We start from the raw sequence: 13,906 nt of genomic DNA, 5'->3' as shown, positions 1-13,906 counted from the left end.
GAAGCCGGGAGCAACACGTCTATTTAAAAGCATTTTATTCAAAATAAAAAACAGCGTTCAGGCAGACGTTATACACACTTCTCAAAAAAATATTTTAGAGAATTTACATGCGAGGCTTTGATGTCAGACTAAAGAACGTTAAAAGTTGAGTGGTTTAGCTATTTAGAAAAGAGGCTCCTCAATTGAAATCTACTGCTACTGATAATAATACCTTTTCATATGTGGCTGTATTAAGGTTTCCTGCAGGTTGTTTGACATGCGTTTTATTAACGTATAGCCTTCTATCAACAGGATATTGGGAGGAAGGTTTACCCAGGTGAATATGTTCACTGCTTGAATTGAGACGTTTTCACATTTCTTTGAGTCGCACAAGACAGGAGTGACTAGCGATCAGTTCTCGGCTCGAATTCTCGATGGACAATAGACATTCATATGGCAAGATGAGCATCATCCGTATGAAACATTAGGCTACTTAGATAAATTCAATATAACATTTATTATTGTTTGTCACCAATCCCTATCTTTGAACCTGCTTAAACAAGCTATGCTTCAGAATTAAGCAAACACGTAGGCTACGCTTTCACCCATGGGGTCGCGCCACTACATCAATTTGTGTAGGCTACTTTTTCAAATGACTTGCAATCCATATTAACATTTTTGTTTTTCCAATTATGAGAACATTTCAACGGCAAGAATATGAAATATTTAGAGTTCTTTCACATTTTGCCCAGAAGCGTTTTTGAAACTTGACCGTTTTTCAAGCAAATCAGTTGAAATTGCAAACCTATACAAAGTAGGCCTATTGTAGGTCTACATCAGCGACAAAAACTGCTCGCATATTCGTAAGCAAACCACGCACATATTAATACCGCTACAGTACGATCCTGAAACATAGAAAAATGCCACAAGCATGTATGCATGCCTGCATGAATACATACATACATAGAGGCCAAAACATGCACTTCCTTGTACACATTTACAAGTATAAAAATCACATATATGTTAACAAGCGAAGAGGTTTGCGTGAGAAAAACCCTAAAGGGATCTCTCAGTCATGCTCAGGTGGATACAAATTGTTGGTTCTCGGTTTGTAGAGCTCATACAGTGCCATGGCATATCCAAAAGGGCATTGAAGAAATAAAAATGCCTTTTTCTGAGGGTTACCTTATTAGTTCTTTGTCTATCGTTACAATAAGGCAACGGCGCAAAAAATCCTCAGAAAATATACTTACATGTATAGTAAATGTGTGTGTGTATATATATATATATATATATATGCTATGCATCAATTGGCCGGTAGTCCCTCATATTCAGTTAGACAAGTCCAAAGGCATTTGAATCATTCTGTATATCGGGCCAATCATATACACAATTAAGTTATATCAGCAAAGGCAAGAGCAAAATAAATGGATTTACAGCATAATTACTCATTAATTTAGTTCACTTGCACCAATAATTTGAAAGAAGTTTGGTGGGATGTCTTTGAAATTTGAGAAATGAGAGGAAGTCCGCTGAAGTTAAATGTACTTACACAAATAAATCTTGACACTGACAACGTGTTGCACAGTCTGGTGTAAGTAACTTGAATCCTTGCCCCATTGGCTACTACATGTTATTACACTACTATGTATATTCAATATTCAAACCATATACTATAGTAAGCCTATTAGAAATAATAGCAGTCGTGATAGTGTTAGTAGTAATAGCAGCAGCCTAGTCATAACAATAATTATTATGATACTTTTTTAATGTTTTCAATAGAGAAAAAGTACCCAAAGGCCTGTTGAATTTCGGGATAATAACTTCGAGAACGCTATTCGGATTACGATGCGAATGATCAAAGTAATGAGATAATAATCGGTCCATCATTAATTCAGCCTCCAAGAACGAACAACAATGATATCGTGATTTATAGGATTCTCTGTGTTTGCTTAAGCTATCACGGGAAAAAGTGTTTAGATACCTAAGATACGTTTTATTTAGGCTCTGGGTCTTGATGAAGGGGGTCTATTTCTTAAGCAATGTGGTTTCTATTATGGAACACTGCTTTGCTTCGGGGGAGCAAGCATGCGTTGGATTGCAAGACGCCATATTGACTCAACTAATAGGACACCGAGTTAAAGGCGAGCTTTAAGGCTGGGGTATCTCACGGTTGATCTCCCTTTACAGACAACACACATTTCAGCTAATGCGCTTCTAGAGGGGGAGAGGTGGTATTTAGTTGAGTAAAATCAAGCGACTAATAACCTATGTCTTGTTTGCTGCTTCCGGTGAAAACAGACAGGGTATACATAGCCTAGACTACTAAGACATTTTTTCAAAGGCCAGGGTGGCATTTTATGTAGTCATTTTATGAAGTCATACATGACGCGATACAACATGCTAAAACATAACATTTTCCCCCAAAAAATATTAGTAAACTACAAACAGATTTCTGTTTTGCAATGATATGGGCAACTACTCAAAATGGAATATACCTAATCTTGCTCTCTCTCTCTCTGTCACACACACACACACACACATACAGACACACACATCATTTTGACTGATTGGTAATAACAAAACGTGAAAAAACTGTTTTCAAATTCATAAATTATAATTTAATACCAAGAACAAATTTACAGCAGAATGCTTGTTTACAATAAGCTAACACAAACAAACAAGAATTGTGTTCAACTATAAACTTCCACACACACTCACATATATCACTTGCAATTAATAATCATAATAATCATAATCATAAAAAAAGTATCTATACGTTATCAATACCCTGCAGTCATATATTTTTATATATTTATATAAAAACGTGGGTCAGTTTAAACTGTTCATAATTACAATCATGTATCATTCTCTGGTCCATATGTGACATGGGAACAGCCAAAGAACACTGTTCAGTCAACTACACAATATGATCCCTTTTTATCCAACCACAACATGGTCTTGTGTGTCGAAGAAAAGCCCCAAAAACAATGACAAAATTTCTATTTTCACACACACACAAACACGCACGCACACACATGCACTCACGCACACACACTCACACACACGCACACACACACACACACACACACACACACATACACACACAAGGCATCTGTCACAGACCAAAGGAGCAGAACATTAAGTCAAAATAGCCACTCCTTTCCAAACCAGCGCACCCTGTTTAGTCTTAGCCTATTATTGAACGTTTTGTTTCTTTTTTTTTAAATACAAGGGCTAGTGTACTGAATGCACAGATTATATCTATACAGTCAAAAACATTTACATTTATATATATCAAAGGTAAAATAGGTTAGCGACCTGTGGCCATGCATTCACAGTCTAAATACATGAAAAAGAAAACATTTTGTCGTAATATGTATATACATTACAAACATAACTTTCAGTGCTACTAGCTAAGTCTGCCACTCAATTGAAGACGTTGTATTACCGAAGAAAATGGCAACCACAGTTTTTCTTAATCACATATACTTTGTATAAAGGAAAACTCGTTGAAATGAAGTGACCTATATTTACAACAATACTGCCTCTAATTAATGTTTTTCAAGGTAAATACACGAGCATAAGACTGAAGTTTCATAATAGTGTTCCCAAAGTTGTACGCCAACTTAACAACTTGTTTGATAAGAAATAACTTCGCGCTTTTCAGGCACTTAATGCTTGAAGTGTAGCCTACAGAAGACGACATTTCAGGGACGTCGTAATACTGCTATTAACCACTATTCCAGGTGTAGGCTACTTAAAGATTTATGATCCTTGGCCCTTCCAATTGAAAAATAAATTATTGTATGGCTAGATGTTTATATGACGTTTATGCATACACGCAGAACAAAATTGTATATGCATTAGCAGTTAGTAACTGTTGAAATGTAAGCCTACATAAGTATCAAAATAGATGTGCATCTACGTTTACAAGCGACACCCGTCATTCAGTAGGGCCAAGCCTATTTCTGATATCTTTATTTTATTGATCTCTTTTCAAAATAATGCCAAACATTTTGAAATCGGGTGCATGGGAATGCACAACGTTGAAATGGGTTTATAAAGCTCAGCCTACACGGTGACTACCTCGACAGTTCCTTGAAACCTTCAAGGCACTGTCAAATATCTAATGAGGTTCGACTGGCTCAACTAAGCAGTGGCAAACAGGGTAACCCTGGAACCAAACATATTCTCAATTAGAAAAAAGCAATGATTTTAGCTGAGTCAGAAAGATGAACCTAAACTAAAAAAACACCATTGCCCAGTTTATTGTGGATTATCTTAAGGGTAAGTGCGTTTGCAGCATTAAGCATGTAGTTATAAGCCTTTTCCTATATTGCTGTGGATTTCGTTTTAATTCTTGAAGAACATTTTACATTACTAAACCTTCTTAAATAAAAAACTCATGGATTTAGAAAAGAACACCACCTGTACTACAGAACCACATAGGCCGGTTTGGAACCAGAAAGGAGGAACAAAAGAAAAGTACAAAAAAACAGCTATAGATACATGGACACAGGACAAGTAATTTGGAAAAAGAAAACTTTTTCTTTTCTCCTACGTTTTTCCAAATGTTCATTTTAAATGCACTTTATAGTTTCATTTTCCATTTGAGGACTATCAAAATCCTTTTCCTTGTTTTTTGTCTCTTTTCTTTTTTTTCTTCGTAAAAATGGATAAGAAGCAAGTTGTTCCGAATGACACTGGGAGCTTTTGTCGGCATTTTGAAAGTTCGCTGAAAGTCTCAATTTTAAAATTCACAGTCATTTATGAGAATGCATTTCTTCGTAAGTAAGCTCTTGTAACAGCCGTTTTCCATCTACAAAAGAAGTGCTAACCATTGTAGTCTTAACCCCTTTGTTCATTCCTTCTGCTTACTGAATTGACATGTAAGGCCAGTTAAAACTGCTCCCGGAAAGCAACATATCCCTGATGAGGGTTTCAATTGGGGTTTTACCTACCAATCTGACGAAAAACAATTGCTCTATAACCGACGAAGAGACAGTGCGAAGCGAAGGCAAGCGAAGTAACAACTTCCCAAATCGTGTTGGCTGGTTGGGATACTGGCTTCGAACATATTCCTCCAGGGCACACTGGGACTTCTCTTGCAAACTTTCCACATGGGCCACATCTGACAGGCCACACGCATCTAAAACAAAAAGCAAATTAATCATGGTGGACTCAAAATTCAACATATATTTACGACAGGACACTAATAGAAATGCTTAAGATCCCTCAGGTTGGCAAGATTACGGTGACAGGTGCTGTTAAAGTAGGCCTAGAAACAATGTTTAGTAATTTAAGCTTCAAGCTAATTTAATGAAAACATTCCCTTCTTTGTGGTTGGGATGTGTTTGTATGCTACAATATAGCAATCAATATTTAATATTGAATCATAATAAAAAAATTAAAAGCTGAAATTACTACAAAAAAGTTATATCACTATTAAATGAAACAGGCCAGTTATGGCCAGTAATATCAACAATATCAACTATATATTTTTTTATTGTTAAAGATACGCCCATCAGTTGGCGAGCATATATGTTGTTGAATTTAAATTGAATGAACCATGTTATCTTAAAAAACTGTCTTATAATGGTTGCCATTTATGTCCTGTGCATAGACCATTATAATATGAGATTATTAGTGTCGCTATAAGCAGCATAATAACATGCAGTATTTCTTTTAGCCTTAAACTGTGGGCTACAGGGTTTAGAATAAACTGGACAAGAATCATACTCGATTAAGAATGTTTACATATAATAGGAGTTTGAGTTAACACACACTCTAACACACACGCATGACCGCACGCACACGCATGAACGCACGTAAAGCGGGAGAGAGGGTTGTGACACGGTGACCTCTGTACTGCGTTTTGATTTAGCTTAAAGGGCTAGAAACCAAAGCTACCCCTAACAGCGATTTAAAAAAATCCCCCCCAAAAGAAAAATACCGTTATATTACATGTAACAGTATTTGTACAAGTATATAATTCATAGGCCTTATCCACGCAATTCAAATTACGATTTAAATAAAGCAGTCATTAGGCAACAAGGATGTTCTTTATACCACCCATGCTATTGTAGAACAGGCGTAAGCACACAGTTTACCAAATGTTGTCTGAATAAAATAATACAATGTTGTCAGACCTACTGTAAAAGCAACTTTAAAATGATACATTTCGCGTTTTGTTAGCCTACTTGAAATCTGTTAATGTAATCGGGAAAGTCTGGGTCATGACCTAGATCTGGAGAGCTCATACAATGCCTCGAATCCCTAGATCTCCCTAACAGAACAGAAGAGAACCGAAACCATTTTAATCAAAATGTCCGTATTGTGATCAGGCAAAATATAGGCGATAGGCAAATGGTTACGTTTATTTTTGCTGATCAACCGCAATTAAAATATGATATTACATACAATGTTTGTCCCTCCGATAATATGCTACATTGTATGCCGTGGTTTTGGTGTGTTCAACTGGAGCATTAGGCCTACCTTTCTGTTTCTTTCATGTTCTTTTCCTTTCCCGTTGGAGTGGGACATACTTTTTTAAATCAATGTACATAAAAACAAAACGTGATTCCAGTGTCACTATAAAAAAATCTCGACTGTTTGTTTTTGATGGTCTTCATGTCTTCATTTCAACACTAGTTGTTTTTAATCTGGGTCAAAGTGATATTTGGGTAAGATAAAAGATTTGCATAGGATAGCCTAAAAACGCACAAAATGTATATTTTTTTATGAAAGGTATAATATTGGATTAGTTATTACTTTTTTATTTTGAAGTTCAAGAATGGTAGTATACTCTAATGGAATTAGCACTATTTGCCAGACCATCAGTAAATGCAAATTATGCGCCATTTTATAGGACAAATGCCTACAAAGATTTGATTAATGTTTTTTCCTCCATGAATTTTTAGTACAGGCTAGACTGAACTGTTTTAAATGTTTTAAATGGCATTGCATGTTTAGCCTAGCACTGTTTTCAAATAGAGGAAGCTCAAGAACACGTGACCCAAATACATTTTCTCAATCCAAAAATATATATTAAATATTATATTTTTTGCAGTGTTGAGCTTACCTGATGTGAAGAGCACAATGGCCTTCAAGCAGCTGTATTCAGCAGAGTCAACGTGCAAAGCCTTCAACTTTTCCACTTGTTCTTGGAAGATCCTAATGTGGTCCATAAAGGCCACCACTCTGTCCGCAGACATGGGGGAGGCGTGTAGGCCAGCCGCCGCCAGAAGTGGAGCCACATGGAGAGGCATAGAACACTGTGCAGCGTTGAGGACAAACAACTCACTCCAGGTCAACCTCAGAAGAGCCACTTGGTCAGTAATCTGAAGGTCTGGAAAGAAGGGGATATTCCTGGCCCACTCCACTGCACTGAACAGCATCCTGGCCGCCAGTTCACATATGTTCTCGATGCCCATTATGTTGTTGGGTTGCATGCATTGACTGCCATACCGGGACGTTGGGTAGGGCTCCGCTCTCAGCAGTAGAGAGATATATCCGGATAAGTAGGAATGGCAATGCAGTGGGTCCCCATTTGTCAATGCGAACTGACCATGGTGTGGCTGTGTGGGTGGCATCCGTCCCCGTTGCACCGCTGCAGTAAAAAGAGAAACTGCAGATATTGATGCCTGAATTCTACACATCAAGAGACATTGTAGCCCTCCTGACCACGGGGCTATCCCAGATATTGTTACACTATATAAGTTCGAGCAATGCACATACTGAATACGAGTTCAGACATTTGTTTTTGCAGAGATAATATTATATAATATATGCATCCAACATTATTAACCAAACAATAGGCCTATTTCTTGGAAAAGTCATGATTATCATTTGGAACATATTCGTAGCTTAGTAGTAGCTTAGCCTAGGCTATGTTTAAATCTGTGTTGTAGCCCACATTTTCATGTTGTTGTTGGGCTACATCAACAACATGAGCACAATGAAAAGAAGCATACAGGCAAGGCAGACCTTGTATATTCTAGCCTAACCCTTAACATACTTCAATATATTCGGCTAGCTTAGTGTTAACTAACATTTTCGACGGATCATTGAATAGTGTCGTTCTGAAGACACACACATGCCCCTTTCTATGTACCCTACAGCTCCGTTTTTGTTGAGATTAACACAGCACGTAATGTGTTGAATCTAAAAAAGATCGCTTCACACCACAATCGCCATAACAGCGCTGTATGTGCACGTATTCAAATACAGATGCATATCCATTTTGTCTCTTCCAAGAAGACGGTTCAGATCTCATAATCTACATCCAAACGTCTATTGTATTAGTAGCCCATTGAATTGAAGACCACATATTTAATATGCGGCGATTAAGAAATATAACGATTTAAATCGAACATGGAAAACAAGGTTCGTAACACACGCTCGGTCTCGAGCACTAAATACAGGCGGCTCCATTGCGTACTTCGGTCGTGCAGCCTTAGGAGGAGTCTGAGAGCGAATATGCGGGACCGCCACACTTAATAAATTTAGCGCAAGACATACAGAACACATATAGTATTAAGAAAATAAAAATCCCAATACCTTCCCGTCTCATGCCAACTTTCAGGCATTTTTTGAGGCGGCAGTACTGACACTGATTGCGATGGTGCTGGTCAATGGGACAATTCCTGTTGGCACGGCATGTGTAACTGAGGTTCCTTCGTACGCTCCGTTTGAAGAAGCTTTTGCACCCTTCGCAAGTAAACTGGCCATAGTGTTTACCACTAGATTTATCCCCGCAAACCACACATTCTATATGCTGTGGCTGCTGTTTCTCCGACTGCGTTGTCTGGTTCGTCGGCGTGGATTGTGCAGTGTTGTTTGGGGGTCCTTGGACGGGTGTCTGAGGGGTCGGAGGGGCGACCTGAGAGCCTGACAGATTCAACTGCGGGGTCGGAAGGGATAGTCCTCCTTGAGATTGCGAAGAAAGGGTACCTTGGGTCTCAGCCACATCGTCCTGGGAGCCTCTCCACACTACCATTGCCATATCTATCAGTCAACGTAAGGAAACTTTTTGTCTGCCGTTTTTGGTTTCGCGTTGCTTGTTCTCTCAGAAGAATGCTGCACGTTGTAATATAAAAAAAATAATAGTCAAATAAATAAATGCCAAAAGCCTACTGTTGTCGATTGTCCGTTGTATCTTGCGAAAATGTCAAATCGTATTGCTGTTATAGACGATGCGAATCACACGTTTTAAAACGGATGTGATAGCGAGCTGAATCGCAGCCTTGCGCTTAGAGGCCAAGTCCAGGGGCGCTTGCAGTCAGCCATCCAGGAGACCCATAAAGGGAGAAAAAATACCAAATGATCGCGATAATGAAATGAGGTAGCCTATTCAAGAAACGGACCAGTAGGCTAGCCTAAGTTGAAGGTAGGCTACTTGACAGCAGCATAAAACACACAATTGATGTAGGCTACACACTAGCAGCAGAGATATCAAGTTCCAGCTCAAGTCTTGAAGAAAATCATCAACTGGTAAAAAAATATTGCTGCTTCTCCCTTTTCTTCTTGTGAGGTGGCGCGAGCTGCAGCGCGCAGCTGAAGCCAAGGCTTTAGTCAAATATGAAGTCAACTCTCTGACAAGCAAGTGATAATAAAACAAAAAGATCACAACCTATAGAACCTCCTTCATACGCAGAAAAATAATAAGAAAAAGAACAGAGAATCAAAGTGATCAAATATGTTAAAAAGGGGATGTTAGGAAATGATTGCGAATTGTTGGAGCTGGGCTGGCAGAATGCTTTCTCTCTGATCAGCTCACAGAGCTCTCTATATAGTGAACTTTGACACGACTGCTGCAACTTAGCACACGTTACCATGGAGATGAGCTGCCATATAAGGAAAGTGACTATGTTTGACTGGTCAGAGCTCACGGACCTCCCCCTGAACCCCATTGGTTAGTCGGCACTTGTGCTACTTGGTGCCTTGCCAAAGCAAGGATAGGGGTCGAGAAGATGCTTGGTCCTAAAAGGAGACGAGTTAGAAGAGAGGAACATGCTTTTAATTTCCTCAATTTGTTATGAAATGCACATATACAATCCTGAATGTTTATTAATTACTCTACATTATCTGACCACATGCTATTTCTAACTACGCCTATGCTTGTATGCTGGAGAAGCCTATGTGAGTGGGTTGCCTAATACATGTTTCCGGATTTGCACTTTTTCCTGAAATGTAATAGTCTGAGAGGTTAGAGATATACTTTTGTGTCTGAAATATACTTTCATGAGATTCAGTTGCAGATAATGCATTAAACTCAAACTTCAATCAGTTGGTCTGTTAGGCCTACGTCCGAGATTTCAGCAGTGATTTTATGTAGGTTATTTGAATTATCCTTAACATTTCATGAAATTAACCAATAATTCTAGGATATGCCTTTATACAAAACACATGCCATTACGGCATACAACTGAATCTAGTATATGCATTTGTATGTTAACTTAATTGTTTAACACTGTTATTTCAAATGTGCAAGTCCTCTCGATGCAACACATTTGCCTACACTGTCAAGTCCGGACACTCATCAGTCGTGAGCTGTATGTAAGGTGCCATGCATACAATATTATTTCCATAATAATAATTATTACTATTATTATTTGAATTAGGCTGATTCGGACATTAAAAAAAACAGAAGCCTGTGTTCATTCTTAACAGTAGTCTTACAGTACACCATACATTTCAAAACAGGCTTCATAACAGTTTCTTTCTGTCAACTCAAGTTTATGTCAGTTATGATATTATTTCATACTGATATAATGTTTTTTTTGCTACTTCTGCATAGTTATGATGAGGAATAATATTGTCAGGTACTATATATTAAAATATCGGCCTATACGCTTTTTCATGGAGTTACAATAAAGTAATCACAAAAAGGAAGGAATTTAACAATACGTCCTTACAGTATTTTGGTTAGCCAAACCTCACCACAAAATGCTTTTCCGTTGTCAATATCCCATATAATAGATGGGAACTGTCAATTAATTTAGAAAACCCTAGTTATATTGAGCTTTTATTTGTTTTATGAGTTCTAGGTTATAACCACAATCAAAAGGTATATTGGAAGTCAATTAATTCTGACCTAAAAGAAATAGCTCAAGGCTAGGCAAATCCTAACATAAAAAAATCCAATGTAAAATGATTTAACATGTCATAGGCATGAGTAAAAGCTGTTTGGAACTTGATGACAAAGCATATACAGCCAATGAAGCATATCCTAAAATTGCCTGTATGTGTTCCTATATGTTTTGTAGTTTGAGCAATTTTAGGTGGTACTTTCAAAATCACCAGGTTCTGTCAAAGGTAAGTCCTGTGAATAGAGCATATGCTGTCAATAGGGGGAAATACTGCAGACTACTCAGTGTCTGGGTGCCCCCTAGCGTATGAATGCTTTCTGCCAAATCGAGATTCAATTCGGAGGAGCCTTCTGACATGGAAACTGCCTCCGTCCCTTGTCTCTTACATTGACCAAAGTAACGTGCGTCCATTTCTAACTGATTCATGTTTTAGAAAATGTCTTCTAATTGACTTGGACGTCGTCGAGGTATCCTTGTTGGTCTATTTTGTCTCTTCATATAAGCTGTCCTGAAATCCCTGTGCCTGCGGAGCTCTTAAAGGACAGGGATGTTTTTTATTTGTCGCTTAATCATTGATTGATATATTAATTGGATTTTAGATTAAAAACATTTTCTCCGTCATTCTAAAGTAAATGTAGGGTTTAAATAATATCTTCAGTCTTCAGTTTATCATATTGTTTTATTGTGGATTGTACTTGAAAATTCCATTGGTAAGTATGAACTTTTGTTATATTTGTTTCATTAATGAAATATTTTAATGTGAAAACATGCTTAACATTAGCCAATTATCTTGGTTGTTAATAAAAGATACAATTGGATACAACAAAAATGTGTGTAGTCATGAAACCACGTTTTTCTATATATACAATTTTACTATAATCACAAAATCTGTATCAACCTTACCAAGGCATACATACATACATTGATTAATCAAGGATGCAGAATAGCCTAACTATTTTTCCATCGAAACGTTAATTGCAATCAGCATAAAACACCAACACATTAAATGCTACATGTAAATCAACCTACCCTAGGTTATGTGTTTAAATAGATTGTGAGATCACATAAAAATGTTAGGCTATTCTTACAAATGTACATATCCAATAATAGGCTATTCTCACAAACGTACCAAATGCATACGTCGATTCATCCGCTGCGTGATGCATCTTCTCTCCTATCAGACAGAATATACTAGTCTTCTCGTTCTTTTCGATATAATGTCGAGAATGTACAGGGAACTCCGTTCCACCAGACGAAATTCGACATAAAAATACTTGAGTTTATTTGAAAAACAATAAGCAAAACTTAAGACCGAAAAACGCTGAATCACAGCACCCAACGGTACAACTTATGTGCTTATCTAGCACCTTGTAATATAAATATGCATGTCTTCATATGTAGCGGCTGACATGTCTCTCTTTAAAAATGACAAAAGTAAAACAGCTAGATGCTCCTGTTCGTCTTTTTCTGTAGGCTATGGATAAAAACGCGCCAGTATGCGGTTGCTTTGTGTGGGCTGGATGAGAGGTAGAGGGAGGCGGTGAAGTCAGAATATAAACACCTGTCTGTTTGTATGGAAACTAGTGATGGTTTTATACGTTGGCTCTTCATATTTCAGAATCTTAGATGTAATCAATTTAATCTATGATACCAATATAGCATGTCAAATTCAATAAGCAGAAAAGTTTCACGAATTACTTTTGAAATATTCTATCATAATAGCAAAACGGCAAAGAAATTATTAAACACATCTGATAAAATACATTAATTTAATTGAAATTAGTTATTTAGATGGGAGATAACAAAAACGTTTATTGTTAGTAGTAGTTGTAGTAGTATTACAGCAATGCTACCTTTACTTTTCAGTTACAGCTTTTAATATTATGACGAACACAGACAGAAAAAAATAAACAGAGGGGAGGAAGTGTGATATGACATGACCTCTGAATATTTATATACACAGTATACAGAAAGGAAACAAGATAGACTGAGAGAGAGAGAGAGGAGAGAGAGAGAGGAGAGAGAGAGAGAGAGAGAGAGAGACTGTGGTAGTGCAATGTTTGCTCTGTCCTTGAAGTTTGGGTGTGAAGTTTACATTTCCAAATGGTCTTATTCGCCCTGCACACATTGATATTTAAACCTTAACTTGTGGTGAGCAGCACGAATAGACCTAAAGGTTCATGTCTGACAAAAGCTGTGGGTCAACATTTTGTATGTGGCATGTGTTCTATAGGTAATTTTGCACATTCTTTGGATAATCATAGGCTCTATTCCTATGAAGAGTACTGTACTGCGTAACACAACCAATTATCATGTGGAATAGGCCTGATATGTCGACTCTGCCAGTACCAGATTACGTTTGGACCTGGCGAAATATGGAAGCGGTGCAATTTCCCACTGTCCACTAGGGGCAATTTGAGTTCTTACTAGTATTCTGTAGCCTTGTAGTTAGAATGCTGTGTTGTTAGGGATGGTGGATCAGTATCTAACCTGTAAAGGCCGGCTCCGACGGTCATGTGTTCAGTCCCAGTGTTGGTCACTCCTTATATTTTTTGACAGTTTGGCTGACAGGTATTGTATAGCAAAATATTCCATAATTAAAACGCCAACACAGGTTGTAATCTACAGATGGTGTAATTAAAACGTCAAGTCATGTAGTTATTATGTTGCTACAGTTACGATGAGGCATTGCGTTTTTTTGGAGATTGGGTTTATTGCGATAATAGAAGAGGTACAAAAAGATGTCCCTTATGTGCTGGCGCGCTTATTTTGGGTAAAATGCTATCCAGAAAACAGTTTTGGTGCACATGGCTCAACAATCCTCTAAAAACAAT

The 13,906-nt window shown here is 37.6% G+C and overlaps 1 protein-coding gene and 1 long non-coding RNA gene across 4 annotated transcripts in view; one reads left to right on the top strand and one right to left on the bottom strand.

Moving 5' to 3' along the window:
• Positions 1 to 4,591: 4,591 nt before the first annotated feature.
• nr2f2 (nuclear receptor subfamily 2, group F, member 2) lies at positions 4,592 to 12,370 on the bottom strand. Of its 3 annotated transcripts, none has more exons than XM_010892714.4 (3): positions 12,202 to 12,370; positions 7,064 to 7,591; positions 4,592 to 5,131 (listed from the first exon to the last, which is right to left on the bottom strand). In XM_010892714.4, the coding sequence occupies exons 1-3, from the start codon at positions 12,236 to 12,238 to the stop codon at positions 4,857 to 4,859; spliced, it is 840 nt and encodes a 279-aa protein (XP_010891016.1). In that variant the 5' UTR covers positions 12,239 to 12,370; the 3' UTR covers positions 4,592 to 4,856. The 3 variants fall into 3 exon arrangements, with proteins under 3 accessions (XP_010891016.1, XP_010891014.1, XP_010891015.1); XM_010892712.4 differs by lacking the exon at positions 12,202 to 12,370 and adding an exon at positions 8,542 to 9,778 and having other exon boundaries at positions 7,064 to 7,609; XM_010892713.4 differs by lacking the exon at positions 12,202 to 12,370 and adding an exon at positions 8,542 to 9,776.
• Positions 11,312 to 13,906, top strand: part of LOC109614698 — a 22,375-nt gene continuing 19,780 nt past the window's right edge. Inside the window, exon 1 of the long non-coding RNA XR_002195645.2 lies at positions 11,312 to 11,782. This is a non-coding gene — a long non-coding RNA (uncharacterized LOC109614698). The remainder of the gene's footprint in view (positions 11,783 to 13,906) is intronic.

This window comes from Esox lucius, chromosome 19 (assembly GCF_011004845.1).
Source record: "Esox lucius isolate fEsoLuc1 chromosome 19, fEsoLuc1.pri, whole genome shotgun sequence".
Taxonomy (NCBI): domain Eukaryota; kingdom Metazoa; phylum Chordata; class Actinopteri; order Esociformes; family Esocidae; genus Esox; species Esox lucius.
Note: the sequence above shows the minus strand (reverse complement) of the source record. Positions and strands in the feature narration are given on the sequence as shown.

Bases quoted from the DNA above. Each gene is read 5' to 3' on its own strand.
- nr2f2 (XM_010892712.4), bottom strand. From the start codon at position 8,986: ATGGCAATGGTAGTGTGGAGAGGCTCCCAGGACGATGTGGCTGAGACC. The intron at 7,610-8,541 runs GTATTGGGATTT...CAATATCTGCAG, and splicing joins AGTTGGCATGAGACGGGAAG to TTTCTCTTTTTACTGCAGCG. The intron at 5,132-7,063 runs GTAAGCTCAACA...TTTTTGTTTTAG, and splicing joins CATTGTGCTCTTCACATCAG to ATGCGTGTGGCCTGTCAGAT.